The sequence below is a fragment of the Brienomyrus brachyistius genome, chromosome 2 (assembly GCF_023856365.1).
Source record: "Brienomyrus brachyistius isolate T26 chromosome 2, BBRACH_0.4, whole genome shotgun sequence".
NCBI classification, from domain to species: Eukaryota; Metazoa; Chordata; class Actinopteri; order Osteoglossiformes; family Mormyridae; genus Brienomyrus; species Brienomyrus brachyistius.
This window is the reverse complement of record NC_064534.1, coordinates 30,844,778-30,870,958: the sequence shown is the minus strand read 5'-3', so window position 1 is coordinate 30,870,958 and position 26,181 is coordinate 30,844,778. Positions and strand designations below refer to the sequence as shown.

General features: G+C 46.5%; 1 protein-coding gene across 2 annotated transcripts in view; it reads left to right on the top strand.

Annotated features, from left to right (window-relative positions):
• Positions 1 to 26,181, top strand: part of znrf3 (zinc and ring finger 3) — a 57,943-nt gene that overhangs the window by 11,596 nt on the left and 20,166 nt on the right. For both annotated transcript variants that reach the window (XM_048988478.1, XM_048988469.1), the window contains exon 2: positions 21,194 to 21,316. In XM_048988478.1, the coding sequence (XP_048844435.1) occupies positions 21,194 to 21,316 (123 nt within the window). The remainder of the gene's footprint in view (positions 1 to 21,193; positions 21,317 to 26,181) is intronic.

Below are 26,181 nucleotides of genomic sequence, written 5' to 3'. Positions count from 1 at the left end.
AGAACCTTCTGTGAGACTGATGACAGGGGAGCCGAGCTCTGGGGCGTCTCCGTCCAGGCAGCACGGCCTCAGTTTCCCCTCACGTTCCTTATCGTGCTTCTCGGCTTTGAAACCCCTCGGAACCCCCTGGGGATCCATCTGCCGTTACTTATTCTGAGGTGGCGATCAGTTTTGTAAACTATATTTTACCTTTTATGTTCGGCCCCAACCTAATTCTTTGGCGTGCTGCTGCACTGTGGTTGTTGTCGTGCCTGACTTCCTTAAGTGTTCTGTGAGGTTCTACACCTTCTGCGAGCAGTGCCAGCTTAGAACCAGCAGCTAGGTCTGTGTAACATACAAACTGTACGAGTTTCCTGTCTGTCATGACTGCCCAGATTAGATGTTCCCAGTGTTCAGCCCTTGCATAGCTATAAAATCCATTTAAAAAAAAAATCCAACTCTCAAACGATACTTATCTCTTGCACCTGGTTATTCACTTGCAGAATTGTCTGCGGTGATTTCTCTCGTCCATGAATGGTAAGTTTTCCAGAATCCTGACCTCATAAGGTTAATGGAGTTCTTGATCTTTATGATATAATGGTTTACTCTTTAAGAAGGTCTGCAGGATCACAGCTCTGATGGAAATGGACCCTAGTAAAAGCCGCTTTATGCGTAATGCAGAGTGACTTTTGCCCTTTTAAATTCCTGTGCGCCCTGGCAATCTCTGATTGCCTCCATAATTAAGCTGGGAATATGATTGAGATTTTCAATAGGAGGCACAGTGGAGCTGGAAATCAGCTCTCAGCTTTGTTTTTGGGGGAGAGGGGGGGTATTTGTGCTAACAGTGAGACTGAATTTGGAAGTCTGTGCTGGTGCCGTCGGGGGAACAGTGAACTTCAGCTGTAAGCAGAAGAGCCCAAAACATAAGATGAATTCCTAGCAGGAGTGACATGGGAATATATTTATTAGTGTGCCCTGACCTATCTAGCTGCGTGATGCATATTGTCTGAAAAATAACTCTTATTTGTCCCCAAATACTGGCTTGTCCTAGATTTGTTGCCAGGCGATGTGTCCCGGGTGGCTCCAGGGGTACCCCAAAGTAGTGCGTTGCTAGGGAGGGGGAGATGTGTAACCTATCAGATTTTTCCGGAATATTCTCCCGTGCTGATGTCATCACTCAGTCAAGCATGGATAAACAAGGGCTGCGAGGTGGCAGCTAAAATGTTTAATTAGCTGATCCCTAGAGATGTGAAGAAGCAATGGTGAACTCCAGGGCTTCTGCTTGCTGATGGCTCCCCACATGCAGGGAAAGCAGTGTGGAATTAGGGTCCTGGCACACAGTGTTTGTGCAGGTCAGTCGCCAGCCAAGTGGACAAAGAACTGGACCTTTAGGCTTGGAGCTTCCTGCTTAACCTGAGTAGCGAAGTGAGCAAACTAGCTAGTTTGTAGCCGCTGGACTTCTCAGAGCAGGCACTATTAAATGTTAAGGGAGCCATGTTTAACGGATGCTTGGCTAACGTAAATATACAAGCAGCTTATGAATAGACAAAGATGACTAAGATGTGATACCCAAATTCCTGTTCTTATATTGAACATTTCAGCGCAGAATGATCTGAATGTAGATACACCTGGATGGTAAAAGTGAATCTTTGTTGTACTTTCCTTAAGATGAGCTGTTCTTGGTCTCGCCGCAGCCAAACTGCTGAGATTCCCTGCTTTTCGTTGTTAGGACTTCAGAGAAATGTCTCTCCTTTTCCCTCATGTTTCCATTCCTTGCTCGTACTCGGTCGATCATGTCTTGCGGGGCCAATGTCATTTTAAACTTTGACTCTGGGCTCGCTCACGCTCTTTTGGCAGCTGTTTGTCTAACCCCTCATTAAATTGGGCCTCTCTGTACTTTTTAAAATTTTATTTTTTTTTTTGCCTCGCTCCCATCCTCGCAGTCTTATTTCGGTCTGAAGCATGACTCATTTTAAAATATGGATGTCTGGCTGTTGCCGCCGCCGCCGCGAGCACAAGGCGGCATTGTTTATGCGCGGTGCGCTGACCCGCTGGAGCCCCGTGGCGTGGTGCTGCGTGCCCCTTTGCTGTGGGGACGCGCCCAGCTCGCGTTTACCTGTCACATGTCCATTCAGAGGCGCGGCAGTGGCAATGCAGCCGGCTGGCTCGCCGCGTGCAAACATGGCCCTTCGACACGGGGTCAGAAATCGGATGGGCTGGCCCCAGAGACAGCCCCCCCCCCACCCTCAGCGCCATTACCGCGTCTGCTTCACCGTAACCTGCGGTCCCCTGGGGTTCTCGGCTTGCGTAGCAGTTAGCTTGTTGCCTGTAGCACAGGACACTTCCTGAATTTGTTTTCCAGAATAGTTGGTGACCACGTCAGTTTTATTTTCAGCTTTTCTCTTCAGAAAATGTTCAGAAAATGTTCTATGTTCCAACCTTCTAGCTGCCCAGGTTTGAACAGTTCTGCGAAATCTTACCCATTCGCTCTTATTTCGAACCAAAAATGCCGTAGCCCTTTGCAAGCCAAGGGTAAGAGTGGTTTACCTCAGACCGCTAGGATTATGTTTCTGAGCCGTTATGTCTCTGTTTCATTTTTCCAATCTCCTCTTTTGAAGATCACACCATTTCCAGCAAACAACTACCAAGTAAATAATTTTAAAAAGCGTATGTGTAGAATTGGCACTTTGATTGCAAAATGCAGCTGACCAGCTCCTTTTAAAAAGCTCAGACTTTGCCCGGTCCATTAAAAAATAATAATGTGGTGGGTTAATGTTTACAAGCTTTGCTGATCTTCCTGCGTAATGTTGCTCTTGAGCGGGTCTGGCCTGCTCGGCGTGACACTATCGGGAAATGGTGTGAACCGCCAGGTAGCAATGGAGCAGTCGTGCCACAGAATGATGGCATTCTGTCCACAGTCAAGAGACCAGCTTGCCCCGACCAGTAATGAAACGGCATCTGTCCCGGGAACTGCATCCACTCCTCAGTTCAAATGTTCTGGGAGAGGCGTTTGATTTAGGAAAACGCAGTGAGGATTTGAGTGTGTGAGCCAGTGTAGCATCATATTGGGGGTGGCTTGGGGGGGGGGGGGTATTTGCGTGACATGGGAGCAGATCCTCCCCAGAGGGGGTGTAATTTCACACAAGCGCACTCTCATTTTCACACTTTGCTTAATGGCTCCATTCCTGTTAATTGACAGAAACTACGTGTTGTACTTTTGAGGGGATGGAAACTCTATAAATATGGGATGTTTCCCATCAAATTCTCAGAAGTAGCTCTTGGGAACTGCTTTACAAAAGGTCCACACTAATGTGTTTCCGAAGGAAAAGATCTGTATCCGCACTACTGTTGTCACTAGCTTTGGGGGGAAAAAAATGCGTCCACAATGCACCATGTAAAAGGCAAACGACAGCTTAGCCTACACTGGCTAATAGCGGTTATTAGCCTACGCTGGGCAAGTACATAAGGGCGAAAATTGTCCCACCAAGCACTGCCCTGTTCAGGTCTTACCAAAAACCTACTCAGGGCAGGGTCACAAGCTAAGTACGAACCAATTGGAGCCCACTGATGTAGACGTAACATTTAAGAGCATCCACACTGATGTGTTGATAGCAAGATTAGTTGTTGGACATTTGATAATTTTCTCTGCTTCTCAGAGAAAAAGATCCACTGTAGTGTTGATGGAAGGTTAAATCAGAAGAAACTTTTTGCATTTCTAAATGAAAACGTATTACTGTGGATGTAGCCTTCGTTTTGTAAACTTTTTGTTGATTTGGGCGATGCACCCTTGCCTAAACTCAATATCCCCTGTGAGTTTTTGCTTAACATCTTGTATTTTCTTGCGTCCTCAATTATTTTAGATTCTGAAAATTCGCCATCTTCACGAAGTAGTCCTGCCTTGCATCCAATCGAGATCTAATATTTTATGTACATTATGTGGAAGAAACCAAGGCCCAAGAAAATGACCACCCTGTCCCTTGATTCGAAGACGGCCTTTAGCATTAGCCTTTAGCTAAATGAAGGCTAGCCTTTAGTTTTTAGCCTATAGCTCGAGGAAAGCTAGCCTTTAGCTTCTCTAATTTGGTGAGAGAGTCTGATAGCCAGCTGAGTATGTTGTGGATCCTCTTCAGCCTGAATTCCTGATCCTTTCGTGTTTTTTAACGCTGTATAGTGTTGACCCAAGACCTGAGGTGCCAGTTAGGTGTTTGTTTTCCCTCCAACATTCAGGCTTGTATCTGATGGTGACGGGACAGTGCATCATCCTCATGGCACAGCGGTCTCCCCCGGCGGGGGCCCGAGAGCTGTTTGTCACAGTGCCCCGCCCCCTTCCTCTGTATCCACAATGTGGCACAACCGGTTACTTTTTTAGCTTGTGACATTTTTCAGGTCCCCACAATGTTAGACTAAATTTTATTAGAATCTGAGAACACAATATCAAAACTAAAAATTTTGAAAGTCCTCTTATTTTGTTTGGTTACTTATGGTTAAGTTAAGGTTAGGGCTGGGTGAGGGGAGGGGTTAATGTCGTCATAGTTATGATTAGGGTAATTGTCATAGAAATGAATGGAGACTCCCCATAAAGCTGGGGATGCCTAATCTGCGTGTGTGTGTGTGTGTGTGTGTGTGTGTGTGGGAATAGCCATGGGGTTAAAGGGATGGCTAGATTTTAAGGTGGGGGCGGGGCTCTCATTGTTTTGAAGAGTTTGGTTAGTAGACTATTTTCCCCTCTTTCTACCCCCCCTCCTCTTCTGCATTCAAAGGCCCTTCATTCTCCCCCGCCAGCTGCTTTCCAGGGTTTCCTCCATTGTCCACTTGCTGACCCCCCCCCCCCCACCCAGAGCTCGCCAGCAGCCTGTGGCTTGATGTGGACATTGCTGCACCCGCAGGTCCCCTCTCCCCGGCAACCACACCCCCCCCCCCCCCCCCCGCTGCTCGCCTGCTCCCTTTCCCGCCTCTCCGACACTCCAGGCCAGGCTCGGCGGGTGTCCCAGCACCCCCCAGGGCTGAATGGAAGGGAACGCCTCTGTTTGATCGTAGTGGGGCCGACAGCCTGCGGAGGCTCAGGCTTTGGAGGCAGCCCCCCTGCTTGGTGATCGCCAGCGCTGTTCCAGCTCGATCGCAGCATTGGAAATAAGTGGCTCGTCCAATGCTGTCCGACTGCCGTCACTCCAGCCTCCACCTGGGTCTCCATGACCCGCCTCCTCTCGTGTTGATCGTTCTGCTCTTTCCCTCCCTTTTTTTCCCTTGCTGTACCTGAACATATCACATTACTGAGCTGCAGACCCCCCCCCCCCACGTGCACGAAAACTCTCTTCAGCGTTTGGGTCTACAGTGAGTGAGTTTCCTTTTCTCAGGAATTCGGCTCTTTCGTATGTCACTGTTAATCTCCTGCATGGGTATCGCTGTGCTGATGGAGGACGGATCGCTCCCATTGCGTCCTTTTTCTGCCCCTTAAGCTAATACATGAGTTGGCTCAGATAATCCAGCCCATAATACTCTTTCACTCAGGAAGAAATTGCCCAGCACTGTCTGAGGATGAGTGGGTGTGGGTGTGGATGTTGGTATGGGTGTAAATGTTGGTGTTGGTGTGGGTGTGGATGTGGGTGTGAATGTTGGTGTGAATGTGGTAGACTGCACCATACTGTACAGTGGATTTGTTGAAGGTCTTTTTTCAAAGTAAGTTTGGAACAATAGGTACTTTGAAAGACTGGCATACTTGAAAGTCCTGCAGTTTCTTGTCGTCATCCATCAGCTTCATCCAGCCTCCCTTACGAGGCACTTGTGTTGGTGCATTAGACACTCGTGTGTCTTCTTGTTGCTGATATTGCTGTTTGATGTGCTGGTGGGCGCATTTGGGGTCGTCGGGTGCCTGGACAGTAGGTGACATGGTCTTGCCTGTGAGACGACAACCATCAGGTGGAAATCGGTGCCTTGGCTGTCAAACGATCTGATGGTAACATAGATTTCTTCTCTTTTGTCTTGTGTGATCTCTGTGTGCCTGGTCTCCTGTCAGGTCACCGAGAGATCACTCACAGACGGCAGGGTCAGTATGCTCCCCGAGACGGAGCGGCTGCTCCCCGCGTACAGTGGTTTCATTGCAGTCTTGGATGTGATTCAGGCAGGGGACGATGCAAGTTGCTTGTGAATGCTAACCTAACCAGGTAGTAACGTGTGTGTTCTGTCAAAACAATTAATAAAGGTTGGAGATAATATGAATCAAAACCATAATGTATTTTAATTCGTATAGAGCACAAAACTCCCCCCTCTGCCAAACTAAGCTTCTAGGTTTTCATGGAGTATTTTTTCCTTTAAAAAAAATTACACTCTCTCTCTCTCTCTCTCTCACACACACACACAAACACACATACACACACAAAAAATAATTTGAAGGAATGTACTGTGTGTTGTAATCACACATCAGGTGTGGGTTTAATTCTGTTTTATTATTTATTGTCTTATTCACTATGAAGCCTAGTTTTTAAAGTTCAGTATTACAGGGTTAAAGGGCCATTCAATCATGTTATAGCGTGCGTGTCCTGTAATTTACAGCGAGTACATAATATACATTTGCTCTTCCCAAACAGTCAGCCATAAGCAATGGCTTGATCTGACAATAATAATAATCGTTGTTGTTATTATTATTATTATTATTATTATTATTATTATTATTATTATTGTGTGTGGTGTATTATATATTATTATTATGTATTGTTATATATTATTATTATGTATTATTCTTTTGAATATCAGTTTAGGTCATTTTCTGGCCTCACAAAGGCCTCTGGCTTAGAACCTGTGAAGAAGAGAAGCTCTGATGTAATGGGGGGCTTAAGGGAAGCCACTAAGAAACTCCCCCCCCCCCCCCCCCCCATTTTGAAATCCCTTCTGTCAACCCCCCAAATCCATAAATAAAAAAAGAAAACATTAAGCAGGAAGGTCATGTTCTGCACTGATACATCCTATGGATGGTATGGACCCTAAAAATACAGAAGGTAATGAAGGGATCTTAGGAAAAAAAAGTGTTTTCTGATTCAGTGATCTTTCTTTGTGAGGGTGGGGAGAGGGGGTGTTGGTTGGGGGGGGGTTCAGTCTTGGCGCCCATACATGGGACTCTGTGCCGCACAAAGTACAAAAGGGACCTGTAACGCCTCCAGATTCTTTCTAGTCAAGTATCAAAGGCGTGCTTTGCTTTGGGGGCTGCTGGGTAATATGGGGGCGAGGCAGCCATTGAACCCGGTGCTGCCCCTGCTGGGTGCTGTGAGTTCATCTTCCAGATAGGGTCTGCACCCCTCCTGCCCCCACTCCCGCCCTCTCAGAAGGTCTGCTTGGCTTTGAATAAGAACGTCTTACCTCATTGTTTGCCAGAAAAGAAGAAAGAATGGTGTTAAACAAACAAAGGAAATGTACATAAAAAAATAGCCCGTAGACACTAACGATAGACTGGATCGCGACCGCCATTGCGAGGAGACCCGCGCTCCACACACAGGCCTCTCAGCCCGTAAGGTAGCGGCGCCGAGCAGATGGCGGGCCGGACGGTCCACTTTGAAGCCGGGTTGACATGGGGTCCTGACCTTTCCAGGTCAAGGATGACATCATGCTGCCAAGTGGCTTTTGTTTTCTGGATTTGATCGTGGTTCGGGGGGGGGGGGGTAGGGAAGGGTTCTGACACCAAAGAAGGGTTAGAGGCTGAGTTGGGGTGGGGGGACTCTGCTGTAACTGTGGAAACTCTCTAAAGCCTGGTTTGGTTCACCTGTGGCACAAAGCTTGCTTTGGAGATCCACCCAAATCTCTCTGTGTCCCAGCCACACAGACACTCATACCTCAGTGCACGGCATTCTCACATGCATAATTGGGCCATCCAGTGCAGGTGGTTTATGGACGATCTGCCAGTTTGAAAAACAATGTTTTCCAAGTTCATTCCAGTCGCGTTAAGCAGGAGAACCTAAAGGCTGTAGTAGGCTTCTTTTCTTCTTCCATCTTGGACCTGGAACAGCTTCCAAGACCTTCAAGTGCTTCCAGAGCTCCTCGCTCAAAGAATAGGGACTGGGGGGGCTTGACCTGTGGTGGGTCCCTCCCTGTCCTCCCCAACTCTGCTCGGCGCGTAGGTACTTATATTTATGCTACAGCGTAGTCAGACCAATGAACTTCTTGGCCCCTGGCATGAACATCTCTGACAGTTAGGCCATCAAGGGAGAGCTTGTTCATCTCAAGTTATTGCAGGGCAGGGATGGCTTCCTTTTAAATTGCTGGGAGAGGCAAGGTTTAGAGCATGGCAGGAGGCTTGGGAACCTGTTCCAGTGTTTGGTGAAGGGTGGGGACTTCAATGGATGATGCCGTACCGGCCTATCACAGAGTAGTGTGCTTTGATGGGTGGGGCCTGGAACTCTCAGAAGGGCGTTGCCTAGGAAATAATTGTCTTTCATGTTTTAAGCCATGCCTCATGCCAGGAGGCTTAAGGGTGGTTTTCTGATGGGATTTGAATTCTTCGAGGCTTAAGTGCTTCATATATTAGATGCTTGTTTTTTTTTGTCTGATTTGTATACATCTATCCATTTTCTAGTCGTAATTCTAGTCCAGAGTCATGAGCTGGTCTGGAGCCCAACTCAGGCAGCATTGGGTTTACCCTGGATGGGATGGATCTGAGTCGCAGGGCTCACACTACAAGCAAATTAGAGTTTGCCAAAATGCATGTCCTAGACCGACTCCGAACATGCAAACCTATCTAACTACCTACCTACCTACCCACCCACTTCAGTGGGCTGCCCCAGACTGTCCACTGCAGGTGCTCGCTTCCACCTGTTTAACGACGGGCCCCATCGCCATCTCCTAAATGAAACAAGGCTGCACAGGAGGAAACCTGAGCTGGGCGTAAATGGCTCTGGCCTCTCAGAGAGTGGTGGGGGCTGGAGGTATGAGACACCCAGAGCTAAAACAAAGGGGACTTAAAGTGAACCTGCCAGCTGGTGATAAGCACACCCAGAGAAACTTATAATGCTGATATTCAGAAATGCAGCCATCAGCCATAATTCTAAATCCACCAGCCTAACATTGCGTAGGTCCCTCTTGTGCCATCAAAGCAGTTCTGACCTGTCAAAGCATGGACTCCACAAGACCTCTGAAGGTGTCCTGTGGTATCTGGCACCAAGATGTTAGCAGCAGATCCTTTAAGTCCTGAAAGTTGTGAGGTGGGGCCTCCATGGATTGGACATGTTTGTCCAGCACATCCCACAGATGTTCGATCAGACTGAGATCTGAGGAATTTGGAGGCCAAGTCAACACCTTGAACTATTTTTCATGTTCCTCGAATCATTTTTGCAGTGTGACAGGGCACATTATCCTGCTGAAAGAGACCACTGCCATCAGGGAATACCGTCGATATGAAGGGCGGTACAGTCATACCTCGGCTCACGAATTGGTTCGCGGCCTGAAAAGTTTGCGACCTGAATCAATTTTTTCCCATTTAAAATAATGTAAATACAAATAATTCTTTCAAACCTCAGAAACATTGAATTTTTTTCTTTTTTTTTTCCTCAAGATTATAGACTTAAATTAAAATAACCTTAAAGAGCAAAAAAGGGGAAGAGAGGACGTGTTTATGGAAGGAGGACCAATACACAACTGAGCATACTTGTACGCTTGTTGGCGAGCTGGTTGTTCAGAAGATGCCAAAACGCGGAAAAGAACCACAGAACATCCCCCCAAAAAAACTGAACAATTAAATTAAAAGACTGAGTAACAGTCAAAAACAATACAGTAATTTCGAAAATGTGATTTTTTTATTATACTGTACAATATTTTCATATTTTTATGTACATTTCATGATGCGACCCGTTATATGGCGATGAACTTCTTAGTTTGTGCTGTAAACAAACACGCAGTTGCCACTGTGTGTGAATGGAGAATATAACACTTACACAGGAGTTACTTAATTTGTTATTAATGAAGTACTGTCATTTTATGTATAGATATGTGACTGTTAAACATGTTTGTGATAGTTTTTAACAATCACTGAACGGTACCGCTATAACAACGTTCTCTCTCTCTTTCTCCGCCTGGGTTACATGTTTGTGGAGTTTGCATGTTCTCACCCATGTCGGCGTGGGGTTTCCTCCGGGTACTCCGGTTTCCCCCCACAGTCCAAAGACATGCTGAGGCTGATTACACTTGCTAAATTGCCCGTAGGTGTGCATGTGTGAGTGAATGGTGTGTGAGTGTACCCTGCGATGGGCTGGCCCCCTATCCTGGGTTGTTCCCTTCCTCATGCCCATTGCTTCAGGGATAGGCTCCGGGACCCCCCGTGACCCAGTAGGATAAGCGGTTTGGAAGATGGATGGATGGGTTCCACTGTGCTTGGTCTGCAATGATGTCTAGGTAGGTTGTATGTGTCAAAGTAACATCGACATGAACGCCAGGACCCAAGGTTTCCCAGCAGAACACTACCCAGAGCATCACACTGCCTCTGCCGGCTTGACGTCTTCCCATAATGCATCCTGGTGCCATCTCTTCCCCAGGTACAAAATGCATGTGCACTCAGTTGTTCACATGATGTAACAGAAAACAGGACACCCTAGACTAGGCCACCTTCTCCCATTGCCCCACGGTCCAGTTCTGATCTGATTTGCCCATTGTAGGCACTTTCAGTGGTGGACCGGAGCACTCTAACTGCTCTACAGCTACTCAGCCCCATACACAGCAAGCTGTGATGCACTGTGTGTTCCGACACCTTTCTGTCACAGCCAGCATTAACCTTTTCAGCAATTTGTGCTGCAGTAGCTCTCCTGTGGGATTGGACCATACGGGCTCCCCTTCACATCCCCATGCACACAGTGAGTCATGGGGGCCCATTGACCCCAAAGCTAGCTCACCAGTTGGCCTTTCTTGGATCACTTTCACTTGTATAATATATTATGGCACGCTTGACTGGAGCCACTGTAATAAGATAATCAGTGTCATTCACATCACCTATCAGTGGTTTAAATGTCATGTCTAATTGGTATATAACCATATGCTTGTCCCATTACTTACTGTTCATTCAGAATGTCATTATTCAGAAATGTGTGCTGGAATCCTCTCCGAGCTACCAGGGGTCCATAATTCCGTCTTTTATGCTTCGTTTAAAAATATGCTGGAAGGACAGCATCAGTGTCCCCTGTAAGGCTGGAGGGTACAGGCACCTGGAATCCCCTCTGCTACCTTCCATGACGCTCACAGTTGGTTTGCACCCTCAGTTTCTTATCTGCCTGTTTCTGTGGGTCTGACATTGGAAGGTTAGACTCACTGTGGTCCGTGAGATGGCATGACAGGATATGAGATCACGCCATGTATGTGGGCTGCATGTGGATGACACCATGTCTCGGCAAAAGGCTGTCAGTGAGAAATTATGGGCTGTTATGGGCCTCTGAACCAGCATGGATGACGCTGACCAGGGAAGTCTGATGGTTTATGTCTGTGTCGGCTTTCTCAGTGGTTTGGCACTTGTGTGGGTTACTGTACAAGGGGTGCTTATGTTGGTTACGGCTGATGTTTGACTCCATGTCCTGGAAGTATTAGTTTCTTTTTTCACAGGCGTTAATTAGCTTGTAGCACTTAAGATGCATGCTCTTGCACGCTTTGCTCAGGATTAAGAGGCAGTCATTTTTATTAAGAGCTATTGCTTCGCTATGTATGAAATACCCTGTTTCCTTAGTTACCAGGCCTACAACCCCTACCCCAGATAATCAGACAAATCAGATATATGTATACTGGTTTGCATGAGGGTGGGGCTTTCTTGCCAGTGACCACCAGTTTCCCCCCATTACCGTACTTTGATGCCGCCCCCCTCTCCCCCCACCCCTTGCCCATACTTCCCATTCCTCCGGCCGGGACCCTTGGCGGGGCTGCGCTCTAATCACATTCCAGCAGAGGGGGTGGTGACTTGTACTGCATTCCGCAACCCTGGGGGCTTTCCAAGAGGAGAGCGGGTGGGCTTCTCCAAGGCGCCATGTTCAAAGGGAGAGAGGGCACTTAAAAGCCCCCCCCCCTTTTTTTTTTTTTTGAGGTGATATGTTGATGACTCTGCTCTTCCCAGTGTGGCATGCTTCTCTGTGAAGTGCGTTCCACACTCCGGAGCCGCAGTGGAGATGGTGTCCTGGACCTTTCACCTTCATTAAGTGTCCGTCATGTTCTGATGGGACCTTCTCATTTACACACACATTCGAACTTCAAAGGAGCGCCGCTGCTGGGGCCACAATCCCAAACTGCAATTCATTTGACTGTTAAATAAAAAAAAAAAAATGTGTATAGACTTTTTTTTTCTGTTTAAACATGCCTGTAACAGCCTTGACTACCACTCTGCTGTTGATGATTTTAACAACTGCATGTGATGCATGAATGAAATTGAAGCCTTGCAAGATCTGGGAAGGAAGAGGAGAAAGTGAAAATCTCCAGTTTAAGGAGGGACTTGGTCCCAGAACCAGAACCAGGTTTTCCCATTGCAGTCTCTTTGAAACTCTTTAGATGACATCTCTGGCTCGTTGTGACAATATAATCACAAATGCTGTCCGTCGACCTTGGAAAGCACCATTCAATGTTCCACGATCTGCCTCATGTAGCATTTCCACTGTCCTGGGTCTGTACATCATGGGATTGCACCTCTAAACCCGACCCCGGTATTTTACACACCATTGACATTGCCAATCAGGACCCTGGAAAGCCTTCTACTGTTTCCAGATCCTGTGTAGTAGCCTTTGCCCTGGCATTAAAGCTGTCAATTCCAGAGGTCTGCCATACCTTTAGGGTTATTTTCATGGTATTGAGTGGCCTGTCCGGGTGTCCTCCTGAAATGGCGACCCGTATTTGCTTACATGGTTACCATGAACACCATACAGGGACACCCTTCCAAAAGACTTTGGTTGGAGCCGCAAGCTTTCTCTGTATGAGTAGCCCCCAACATGGCCCCTACTTAATGTCCTTGGCTCCTTGTCTGCTCTACTGTGCCATTCTGGCAGGGTGCACTTCCCTCCTGCCTTTACCGCTGACAAATTTGGGGGCTCGTCTGACATCGGCGTTTTTCCTGCTGGGAACCGGACAGCAAATGCCTAGGCCAATCCGAAGCGATGACCTCTCACTCCAGCCTGCACACAAATGAAACCCCTATTACATAAGCTGTCAGTCCATTTTACCATCTCTTTTATTGTGGAGTTTTGCACAGGGTTAGTACAGCTGGTAACTGACAATGACCTTCCTCCATTTGGCATCCTTGTGGCTGCTCTTGGTTTTCCCCACGCAGGGGACAGAAGATAAGTTTTCCTTTTTGGGGTGGGGGTGGATGGTGGGGAGGAGTCAGCAGGACCTTTTATAAGATAATATTACACAGTGAATGTTGTTTCCACCTGTGAGGCTTTTCCAGCTGCTTTGGTGTAATTGTATCTCCCCCCCCTTGAAAGCTAGCAGCCCCTTTGAAGCTATTTCCAGCACTTGGGGAACTGGAAGAGGGTTTAAAAAAGTAAATTAAATAAATTCGCATTGTGACCAGTGTCACATCACTTTTGCCACTGGAATTTGTCACTGAATCGGCGATTTCTTATTCGGGTTTCCACATTCAGTTTGTCACTTATCAGCCTTCACTTTTGTGTTGCCACCATGCCCTGCAGTCCACGTGCGACACAAACGCAGCAACTGTCCACCGTTACTCTCAGGCACTGGGGTAGATTAAATACAGAGAACTCAAGTACCTGGGGATTTGGTGAAGCCTATGGCTCAGACCACAGGAGAAGGTTCAAAAATCTGTGCTGAGCAATGAGAGGTGATATCTGGAAAGGGTTTCCCACAGCCAATCCAATTCTGGTGTTTCATAGACAAGAAATACTCCAGGTGGCAAATCCCACAACAACTTTGCACAAAGGTCAGTGGTCTACAGTCGTTGGTCTATGACGTGATTTGCATTAAAACCTTGTACTCTGGCAGTCATTTTGAAGGGGTGTTCCTTAGTGGCAAGCATTATCCATGCACTCCACACCTGCTAACTCCGATGCTCGAGGAAGGATTTAACTGCCAGGAGCATGTAGCTGAATAGACTTCCAAGGATTACCACACAGAGCTGTACCTTTTGTTGCCTTCTGTCCTTGCGTATCGCACGAGGGAATCTCAACGCTTCAACAATGCAGCCAACGTAACCCCCAACCCCCATAAAATAAACACAATTAATGTCCCTCGCAATGTCACTCTCCTTGGATCTCTGCTCAGATTCAGGTTGATTTATGTCTTGACATTCTTTAGGATCTCATCAAGGAGAAACCCTAAGGATGACTGCAGACATTTAATTTCTGAAACTTAGTTAGTTAGCCATGAATTATCGGGCCTGCATGCACACACCTGCCTGTTCAGGGCTGATGGGGTTTCTCCTATGTAACTGTAACGTGTGCCAGTGTTGACCTTGCACCATAATCCTATAATTTATAGGCGGCTCTGTCAGTTCAAAACGCCGCCAGCAGAAGAGGACTTTAATGGTATGAAGACTCAATGAAACTGAAGCAGTCCTCAGATTTGTTACAGCTGCTGTTCCTCTGTGATGTGTGATGGAACCCTGGAGTCTGGAAGCGGTTTGGGTGTTTGATCTAATAATAAATGTGTTAAGTCATACTCTTAGCTAAGTATGGTACCTAATCTCTAACTAGCTGCTATTTGCAGTCATAAAATGTTTTTCTAATAAAGTCAATAGTTATAAACTGTAATTGCTGTTGACCAAGCCAGACCCTCCTGTAAATATTAGCTTACCATTGTTCTCCTCTCATGAATTCAACTATGTTTTGACTTTAATGATGTTGACAACTTTTCTTGGAATATAGTCGTCTTTTTTGTAACTGGCTGAGTTCTCTAAAATGATGGGTCATTACAATTATTATTATTTTTTTTTTACACCCCCCCCCCCCCAAACTCTGAAACAATGCTCCCAAGAAATTTAAACCTTGAAGTCGCGAGGCTAATTGCTGTGGGCATTACGATTTTAATCTATAGGCAGAATAGGGAATGTGGAGGCTTGTTCTTTCATTGGCCTGGGGCTGAGGGAGAGGTGCTGCACCCCAACACTGGGCCTGGTTTTGAAAGCTGCTTTGAGACTTGTGGTCAGGGTCCAGACTTTTAAGTGGTTAAAGCCCCAAGAGGCTCGCTTGTGGCTTTGATCAAATATTTTCCTACCTTCTCCGTGGCAGCAGACTATATTATCGGCAGTTGCGTTCTACAGTCTCTAGCCCAAGAGTGCTTTCGGCAGCATAGAGGACCAAAGATTAGGGTCGGCCTCTCTTCCTGGCTGGAGGCGTTGGCAGGATTTGTGACTGCAGGTCTTTGAACTCTGGAACCTAACGGAAGGACCCATGAGTCTGATGTTCCTGTTGCGTTTCCGTGACGTTAAGGCTGGTGCTTGAACCTGCCTGATGAAGAGCCTGAGTCACATGATTTCTCTCCAGTATGATGATGATATAACTAGGAAGAGTAACTATTTATCTGTATATCCTAATTCAACTTATCTGACCTGTCCTGCTTCTTATAGCAGTCAGATGGTGAGCTGCCAACCATTGGCCATTCTGTCCAACAGGTAAATGTTTCTTGAAAGTGCATGAACTACCAGCTTGCAAAGGGGTTTTTTTTTTTTTTGACTGGATGTTGTTATGAGTGTACGGGGGCTTGGCCTCATGCAGGAGATTTGTGCCAGCTGTAAACCCCCCGGGGTTTCAACCCCCCCGGTTCATTTTGTGGCATTTCATCAAGATACAGGAATGCCCTCAACATGCCTAACATCTTGCCTCCATTTTTGTGGTCTGTGATCCACAGCAAACATACAATTTATGGGTGTTGGGGGGGCATAGGAAGTTGGATCGTCTACTGCTCCAGCACTGGGCACACGGATGCAAATATGAGCTCTTTTTTCTGATATGCCTGGGCTGTTTGGGGAATGTCCCTTGGTGGGGGGTGTGTGTGGGGGGGGAGGGTCTCTTGTTCTCCGATCATGTTTCCATTGTCAGTATGACAAGAAAGAGAGGGAAACTGTGGAGGATGAAGTCTTTCATTTTCCGAATAAATATCTTGTGTGATGCTTAGTGCAGTTTGGAGTCTGAGTGCTTCAAGACTTCAGGCACGTCTTCATTGGAGGGGTTAGATATTTGGGTATTTTTTGATTGTTCCATAAAGCTTTTTTTAGTTTGCTTTCTTGTTAAAACTGTAGACCACAGCTGGAGCTGCAGAATCGTCTTGATAGTGTGGTTGCTAGAGATCATCCTTCCGGTTTGTTAGCTGCCACTACTTGTAATTTGTGAAGTTCCTTGTGTGAAGTTCTGCTGAGCCATTATCCAACAAGGGCGGTATAGCATGTAGTGGACAAACATGGAAGGGGGGCATGTTAGAAATTTTGGGGGTGGGGTGTCCGTAACTAGGGGAGGGGTTGGTAGGGAGGGTGAAGTAGTTGTTGAGATGATCAAAGGCTCAGTGAATTGTGCTGCTGACTGAAAAGAAGTGGCATAGCTGGTGTGACTCGCATTTTGATTTCCTCTGAGATGGATACTAGAAAGAGCTCTCCGAAGTATGCCTGTTTTGATCCTGTTACTAACCCAAATCGGCTCAGCCCTTGGGGGATTGTTTCTGGAGGGGGGCTAGCATGGGCTAGCAAACATAATAGGTTAATGTTATCAAATGTAGCCCTGTAATGTTAGCAGCCGCATGTATCAGTCTTATTTGCTAGAAACTGACCATTCACACTTTCCTTATTCCAAAGAAGATGAGCTGTTTAGTAAAGGATTAACCAAAAATGTGCTACTACAAGTTAACACTTTTTTTTAAATCAAAAGAACCATTGTTCTTTAATTTTTTTCTGATAATTCTTTTGCACATGTAAATATAGCTGCTTCCAGGCATCTGCAGGGTCAGTGAATTGCCCCCCAGCCATTTTAACAACCGTCTTGCAGCTTGGCTGATGGATTGGCGAACGTTTAGTTTTTGTTCAAACTGAAGCACATCATTGAAATGGATAATTTTCTGAACCATAAGAAAGTTCGCCTGGTCCACTGTATTGACTGGAAGCATGTGTAACACACACACACACACACACACACACACACACACACACACCTCTGTGCTCGCAGAGTTTTTGCCCTTCCTGTCTGTTTTTCTTTGACAGATCTGCAGACAGGAGAGTGCCTATTGATGATTGTCGATCCTATTATTACAAGCATAGCTGAGATCCCACCTGTGATTTCATTGAGCGTGTCGCCTGCGTAATGCGATATCCATGTGAAAATGCAGCGCAGGCTGCCGCTGCAGCCCAGGTCCCTTGTCCTGCCAGCTAGCCCCAGGACCGGCGCAGTGGAGAAAGTGAGGCGTCAGGTGCCCTGGTTGGCGCCCTCTAGAGGTGGGAGCTTAGCACAGTAGATGGGGATAGCTGGCAACCCTGTTCTCCGAAATTCGGAGCCTCGCGCTCCCCCCACCTCGAGCCCATCCCGAAACTTGATTGCTCCAAATCCCAGCTGACAGTTGAACAAAATGCAAGATGCTGCAGTAGCCTCATTAAAAGAAAAAAGTGATCACAAAGAACCAACTGGACCAATTTCAAGACAAAAAGCTAGTGTGTGTATTACTGGCACAGCCCGAGTTCCATGTCGGTATGAATTTTAAGCCGAAGGTCACCTTACAGTCACTTCCTATGTAGCTTTTTGTTCATCAGGAGGCCAATTCCACCAGAACCCTCAAGTGGCCAGTGCGTGCGTGGGTGTGAGAGAGATGAGGAAACATGGAATATCGGGATAATTCTGCTACTCCTGAATGAATCTTATGTTCTTCCTGTGCTTCACCTTTTGAATAGAAGGCTGGTTGGTGGATTTGTGTGGAAAACCGATTTTTGCAGAATTGGTTTGCCTTTGTAACATTTGGTTTCTACACCCATAATTAGGCTGTAGAATGCACACAGGAGCGCAGCAGGGTTGTGTGGTGGTGCTTTCCAGCATGACAGAAGGCTCCAAGTAGCCCCGTCTTCAGAAAAATGATGGTCTGTCCACAGCAAATACAAAATGGCCAGTTCTTCGTGATCTATTTCAATCTAATCTTTGACTGTAGCAAAGTCTTTTGAATTTTTTATCTAAATCACAGGAACAAATGTACACTACATCTCAGGTGTAAATTTTTACATTAACCCAATCAACCAATTAAATGTTTTGGAGGGGGCGGCATGCTGGGATGTGCTGGCAGAGTCATGCTGTCCAAGGTAATATCATGCGGAATATCATGCTTTCATTCAGAATAAAACAGTGAACCTCAGTATATTTTGCTTTTAACAGTTAAATGGACCGAAATACCTGGTTAGCCATGATGACCGAAGCCCATAACTGTATTTTTCTAACGTGAGAGAAGTTTGTTCGTTTGCTTCTCAAACCCCAGAAATGGTAACGTTGCGGAGAATTGTCAGCTATGACTTTTTGTCTCTGTTTGCCCATTTTCCCCGAAGGCAGAAGCCCGTGGGCACTCCACCACGCTTGCGTTAAAGGCCGTCAATTTGCGAATTCTTCGGCATAAAGCAAATGTTGTCCAGTGAAGTAAAAGTCATCGTGCTGTTGAAGATGCTACTATTCCATGGAGGTCACTGGCTGAAGTTTGCCACACCCCACTGAAGCAATTTCCTGTCTTGCCAACTCAAAATTATAGAACAGTACGGACAACATCACCTTGAAGGCACTATAAGGGCTGCCAGGGGGCAGCGTGTGGCGCAGTGGGCTAAGCCTCTGTGCCTGTGATCAGCAGGTCACCAGATCAAACCCAGCCTCAGCATGTCTGCAGTTCCTTCAGCAAGGCCCTTAACCCCCAGCTCCACTGGGCACCACTGTGGGTGGCAGCCCTTTGCAGACAGCTTACTATACAATGAGCAAGTTGAGGGAGGGATAAAGACATCAATAAATATAAATTATTATTAGTCTAAAAGACGCCTCGAATCTGTGTGACTTACTGCAATTGCTAGATGGAAAGAACTGCTTATGTCCAGATTGCCCAATAGCACAACAGGCCAGGTATCTGTGCCCATAACCAGGGGTTCAAATCCCATGCCTGGCTCAGGCCTTTGAACTAGGCCCTTAACCCCAGGAACGGTAGCTGATCCTGATCTGTGTTTTCAAGTGGCTTTGAACTAAACAGCCGCTAAATAAATAAATTTAAGTGTAAATATGATCATCAGTTTTTAAGAGAATTTAAGGGAAACTAAAAAAAAATGATCAGTGCCCACAGAAAAACATTTCAGATCTATCTGTGGTCAGCAGACGTCCTCTGGTCATCGATACATTTTCTTAATCTCCTCCATCCATTTTAGAATCATTGTATGAGATTAAATCACTACAATGTATTTGGATTTAGTTATAGAATTTCCCATGATACTCTGTGCGCCCCCCCCCCCCCCCCCCCATCCCAGGTTGTCTGTGATTGAGAAGATAATTGGGGGATTTTCTATTTGTTTATTTCGGTTGATCCCCTTGCACACCTAAAAACAGTTTTAGCTGGTCAGAATAGGGCAAGGGAGGAAAAGGGGGGGGTATCTGTGGGGGGCGGATGGATGGGGACTGTATGGTCACTGGGCTAATCCAATAAATGCAAGCAGGTCAGTTCAGCAACAGTTAATGCAAGTAGGGAGACATCACCCCCCCCCTCAGTGTGGGAAGGGACCGCACTGGACTAAGCAGGCCGAGCCTTAACCATTAATCTTCTTTCAGAAGCTCTAATCCAGTTTGGACAATTTGGGGCAAAATTACCTGCTTCTTTATCTACCACATGTTGAATGATGAAGGAATGCCATCCATGGCAAATCTAACGCATAATAAGTCTGCCTGTTGTGCTGCATTGTGTGCTGAAAGGGTTGAAATGACATGTACTGGGGGCTTTTTTCTGCACTCACTGAGGTCCTTCAGCCTGGACACTGGAAATGCCAACGTCGCATATTGCTAATTGATTAAACAAAGAAAGCATTGGATTTTAAAACCATGGCGTTTATAGCTAGAGCATTATGCTGCCGGTAATGTTCTGTTGTGACAGTGTGCTTGAGTTTTCATGGGTCCCGATCGGCCATTGTGCGCAGACTGGAGACATCACGGAGCCAGTGGATTTCAGTTTTGGTGTAGAATAATTGAGAACATTGCAGTAGAACAATTCATTTAAACCCCCCCCCCCTCCCCATTTTGTAAAAGTCCTCAAAATGAACAAAGCATGTAGCCTAATCCTCGTGGTGGCTAATTAAAACTAACCTTTTAAACCACTCCTGTTAAATGCCTGCGAAGGGGAGTATAAATCGCCCTTGGATTAAATTTCTGACCTCTTGTCTTATTTACACAGCCATCTTTCAGATCATGCAAAGTAAAGATTCAAATTAAGTAAAATAAGCTAACGTATACTCTTATCTCTAATTATAGTGGCCCTACTTCTGAGCCAGAGTGAGTCAGCATTTTTGCTGTCTGCAATCCTCACTGCTAATCTTCTTTCCAGACATCCTCTGTGCTCTCTGCGCGCTTTGTGCCGAATCTGTGAGTAATGTAGCAGCCTAGTGGATAAAGAGCCACTTAAGATATTCTGATAGACTATGACTGGTATGTGTTTGAAGAGCGAACCTCAAAGTCTTTCTCTAATTTTATTTATTTATTTAAGTTCGGAGCTTCAGTCCAATCAGAGGCTCTAAGAGGCGTTGATGTTCCTGCACTGAAATGGAACAAGACCTCAGTGTCCCTAAAGTCTAAATGTGAAAAATTTTATTCTAATTGTAAGAAATCATTTACATGTAATGCATAGCATGACTAACCGTTTTCATGTAGAGCTTATTAGTACGGCGGTGCTTTAACGAGGTGCTGATTTTATCTTTGTGGAGCTGTGTTATTTGCAGTTGAAGAGCAAATTTCCAAAATTCATGGACGGGATAAGTTCGTTAGCCAGTGCCATCTCTGCGAACTTAATGACTTTTGGATATCTAACAGATGTTTTCATCGATTTACATGAATGAGTTTTGGTTCCCAATACTGTAACATGACGAGGAAGCCTGACATTGGCAGAAACGTCTCAAAAACAAAAGAAAATTGACTGAGTGACTTTTGGAAATGCTCTTCAATTAATTGACTGACATAATGCAGACTAAGAACCCCTTTTGTTCTCACCTTTTAGGAGAGACAATCTAGGTCTGGCGGGAGGGAACCTCTTCAGTAAAATCTCTCCCCCATGTCTGTTCCAGATGCACCCGTTAGGGCTCTGTAACAACAACGACGAGGAGGACCTCTACGAATACGGCTGGGTAGGGGTGGTCAAACTGGAACAGCCAGAACTGGACCCCAGTTGTCTCACGGTTCTGGGAAAGGTAAGGCACTCTTATTCTAACAGACAAACGTGCAGGAGGTACTGAAATATTGTTGAACACCTATGATTATAATCTCAGCAGTTGAAAGAGGAATCTTCCCAATAGGACCTCCAGATGGTGATCCGGAGTGATTCGCTGGGAAAGGATTTGAGAACTCCTCAGAATTTTATTAGAACTATTTTATCCTTTCTTACTCAAGTTCCGAGTCTAACCAGAAAGTGAGGGTGTAGTTGGGTAAATGGGATGTGCCTGGTAATAAACACAGTGTGTCTTGTTAGCTATGAGGCTAACCTGCAGCCGGATGGATTTTATTCATCGTGACGTTTAGAAAGCTGAAAAGCATTTGGGCATTCCTCCCAAGACAAATGCGACTGTAAAGGATGTAGAGAAATTACTTGATGGCACGTGATGGCTATGGGGGGGGGGGGATCCAGGCACGGGACACCAAACTGGGTCATGCCAAAGGCTGGCCAGAAGGGGGCAGCACTATTTATAAACTCGATCCTTATGATAGACACCGCAAGCTCACTTTTTATCGTTTTCCTTGTTAAAGGACAGCAGAATGCCATAGATGGTGAATTATGCGGGAAATTATGGAGGCCTGAGCCGCCTCCTCTGTACGCGACCGCCGCCAGGTGGACCGCGGGCCTGGGGCCAAACTGGCGAGGCGAGCGGGCTAGCTACCGCCCCTCCCCTTCCTGCTTAACAGACACGGATCCCGGCCATCACAGATCCAACCCCGTGCAATGTCAGCTGCACCGTCTGGCCAGAAGGAGCAGCTCAGCTCGGCCAGTGGAGCAGGTGTGCGTGTTCGGCCCGTTCGCCTCGTCTCTCCAGAGGCGATACGGCAGCTCCTAGCTCAGTTGCCGGGATACAGATTTATGGTCAGGTTGTGAGAATTGCGCAAAGTTATCGGCTCATTTTTTATTAAGGCACTCTGTGTCTCCCCCCCCCCCCCCCCCCCCCCGATGATACCGGAGCTGTAATCTCATTTATTGTGTGTATTGTGACAGAAAGAGGACAGCTCTTTGTGATTAAAGAATTGTGTGGGGAACCGAGAACTGCAAATGGAACCGTTTTTATGGCCTTCGCCCAACATAATTTTTTAAGTAACAATAATAATACCACAAATATTTCCTTTTTGCAAATGTGAAACCACAGTTATAAATTTGATTTAATTGTGATGGTCAGAAAATGAATGCATTTATTGCACAATGACAGCAGTGTAAGAACATCTGAGTAAATGAGTTGGTAGGTAGTGGACTGTTAAGGGCTAATAAGTCCCATTGTTTAACTGTGGGGCTTAATTGGAATCCCTTCTTGTAAATGGCGTAAAACGGCGAGCATGAAAGCACCCAAAGGTAAGGAAAGGTGGAATACCGTGGGGTGCGTTTTGCATTCGCTGAGGTCATGCTTTTCAGGTGCATTATGGGAGAGCTCCCTCTCTATGGACACGGTTCTGATTAGGAGGAGAGCCTATTGTGGGACCCCCGACGGCTCCGGCGGGGAGCAGCACAGCTGGAGGCTGCTGCCAGACGGCCTGGTCTGGCCCGGTCTGGCCCCCGTGGCCCGAATAGGGATGGGCCGGTCATTCTCGGCGTCTCTGTCCATCCTGGCCCTTGCCTGAACTTTCAGCTACGCCCCCCCCCCCCCCCCCCCCCCCCTCGCCGCCCCACACACCCACACACAGGCTTGTGACGCCCGTCTTATTTACTCAGAGGGGTGGGTGGGAGGGACTCGGGCCCCTTTGTGAAGCTGCTTCTATGTCTCCCGACGTCTAGTGGTGGGGGGGTGCAGCCAGAGAACGGATGAAGGTGAGACATGGCAAGATGCAGTGAAATGCTGGCCACTGCCATTTTGTGGGGGGGGGCGTTGTTGGGGTGACTGAGGGACGAACTCCTTCCCTGTGTAGCCCGCAGGGCTGTAGTTGAGGCGTGTGTGTGTGTGTGTGTGTGTGTGTGTGTGTGTGGGGGCTGTTTTTTTTCCCCTTTGTCATTCTTGTTGGTGCTCCATGCCATATGCTTCCCATAGAGTTGTATGCTGTTTGCTGTGTTCATGCTTGCTAATGCATAGATGAAGTGTGAATACACACACACACACACACACACACACACACACACACCCGCCACATGGCAGCCTCACTGGACAGCTCCTCATGGCCCTTTTGGAAATGTCCGGAGCCCAGGCCAGTGGGCCCCCGTCCGCTTTGTTGTGTTGCCAGCGTGATGCTTTCTCTCTCTTTCGGGAGTCACGCCAGCCCGACTGACACTTTGGGCGGTGGCAACACCCCCACCATCATCACTGCCCCCCCCCTCCCCCCCCCCACACACACACCCCCCTCCAGCCTTTCATCTCAGTGACAAGTTGGGTCTTCCAATTACATCAGCCTTTGACAAGCTGGGGAATGTGTGGGCTGGTTTGGTTTTGGTGGAATGGGGGATGGGGCTGTCAAAGTGGGTGTGGTCATTGTGAAATGGGTGGGGCTGTTGAGAAGTGGGTGTGGCCAGTATATATTTTTTTCCCCTTCTTGCCAGGACTGTTGCAGAGTAGGTCTGTGGCACAGAGATATTACAAGCAAAATGAGGGCAGTTTCATAGATTTTTGCTTCTCCTCTTTTTGCCAGGCTGTGCTTCCCCCCCCAAAGGGAACGCCTGAAGCTCCAATTCTCATCAGTCAGTATTAATTATAAATCACACGCACGTCTCCTCCTGGGGGTCAGGTACCCGTGTAGCAGCCGGTGCACGTCACTGCCGAGCATCAGTTCAGCTTAATGACGCCGGAGCCCAAACCACTACAGCCCTCTTCTGGGTCGGTGCTGTGCCGTTCGGGATGGAGAATGAGCCCAGTCTCCCTGTCCATCTGCATCGAAGGTGAACGGCGCCACCCTGATGTCATCCGGCGGCGGGATCGCGGACTCCGCCCCCGTATAAGGTTACGCTAACCGCAGGGAGGGCTGTAAAGAGATTCCCGTTGTCATGCTCAGAGTGCAGCTTTCTGGGTGCTTGTCACACCGTCTCTTTGCAGCAGTAACTTATTGTTCCTGAATAGTTTTTCAGTCGCTGAACTAATGAAGCTTTTTACTGTTTATCAACAGGCAGCTTTGTTACTACATGAACAGAGATGTTACGCACAGCTTAATGTGCTTTCCCTGGAACTACACTATCCTTATTGCCCTTCCTATTAGTTTTGTCCTCAGTAACTTATTAACTTACTTTGTGCTTTAAGCATCAAAATTTCAAACAGTTCTTTGGTTACTAGAACAGGCTAAGGTACATACATTGTTCAACATCCAATAAAACGCTGTCTTAAAAATCCCTAATATATGAACCCTGTAGCAAAATGAATCTGTAATATTTGAGGTATTAAGAATGAGGTTCTAATGAATCTGAACAAAGGGCCTCTTTGTGTGTCTGATTGCATTTGTCTTGTGCCGCACTCCTTCATGGAAATTCTAGCCGTATCATAAATGATCATCAATCTTTAGGTCTTCAGTCATGTTTATCTGCTGAGCATAGCAACAGTATCTGACTGTAAGGTTTATATTAAATTTGATTTTACCTTTTTAGCAGACACTGTTCCCCGAAGGTTGGTACATGTAGGTACAGATTAGCAACTGATGAGAGCATCCGTGCAAAACGTATTAATTATTAAGTTGAAACTCCCACAACCTGATTGTAATAACATAATATGTTGTCCGTGCACCATTTAAAGGTCTGGTAGTTAATACAGATGACAGAAGTGACTCTGAAATACAAAGGTGTGTGGGAAGTAGCGGCGAGTCCCTCAGTGTGACCTCATAAATGCAAAACAAACTGACACCGGCCTCAATTCATGGAGACGTCAACAGGTTTGACTTGGAGACGCTAGTAATTATGTGGTCTACTGCTTCCAGCCTAATCATCTTCTTAATCCACGGAAGCCACAGTAAGTGATAGCTATTGATTCTGCTGGGTAAAGGATACTAGTGAGCTTTGTTGGTTTTCTTCGCTTTGTTTCTGTAGTTTTCCCCCCTTTCTTGCTGCAGTCGTCGGTTTTGTACGTGACACTCGCTGTCCAGACGAGAGTCTGTACGGCATCATGGCGTACAAGGGCTGAGGAATGACGGCGATGTCGTCATAGGTGAAAAACGAACGGCATGAAGTAGTTTTGATGTTATCGTTACTCATTGTGCAATTCCCCCTGGTGTTATTGTCAGAGTACAGTCCAAGGAGGGGGTGGTATGGGTGTTATTATCGACTGTCTGGTCATTTACAGCACCTCCCTCTGCACGAGTGTGTCATTGGTCTCTTCCTCTTCTTTAATTGGATGGTAGGAGACTTTACAAATTACAGGCTTCCCTTGTTGGGAGGATACTGGTCTTCCTGTCACTTAAATCGTTCGGTTATTGTCTAAATGACAGATAGCGCTTAGCTTTCTTAATAGGCCTCCAGGTCACTGGATTTTGACGATTTCCCGACGGGAGAAATATTACCTATCATCCCTCGTCTGACCTGCTCAATAAAACACAGGCACGGAAGAACTATGTTTTTCTTTTATAAAATTTCAGGAATATCATGCTTTGATAGGGTAGGGTTTCCCTCTTAATCTGTTTGTTTATATGTGAAATTCTTTCTCCGTTTTACAAATCCTCCAGATTTTGTGAGCTTTTTATCTTTAGAATGTCAGGGTCTGCATCTTCAGAGATGTTTGGACAGAGTAATAGTTTTTTAATTGGCATTTGGGGAATTGGTGCTCTGTTATTATGCTTGATTTCTAGTATTTTTTTTTTCTTAAATTTTGCTTTGGCTTATGCTGGAGAACCTTCTGAGTCGGGGCTGTGTATCTGAGGTTATGAATAATCTGATTGGACGAGCTCACAAAAGAAA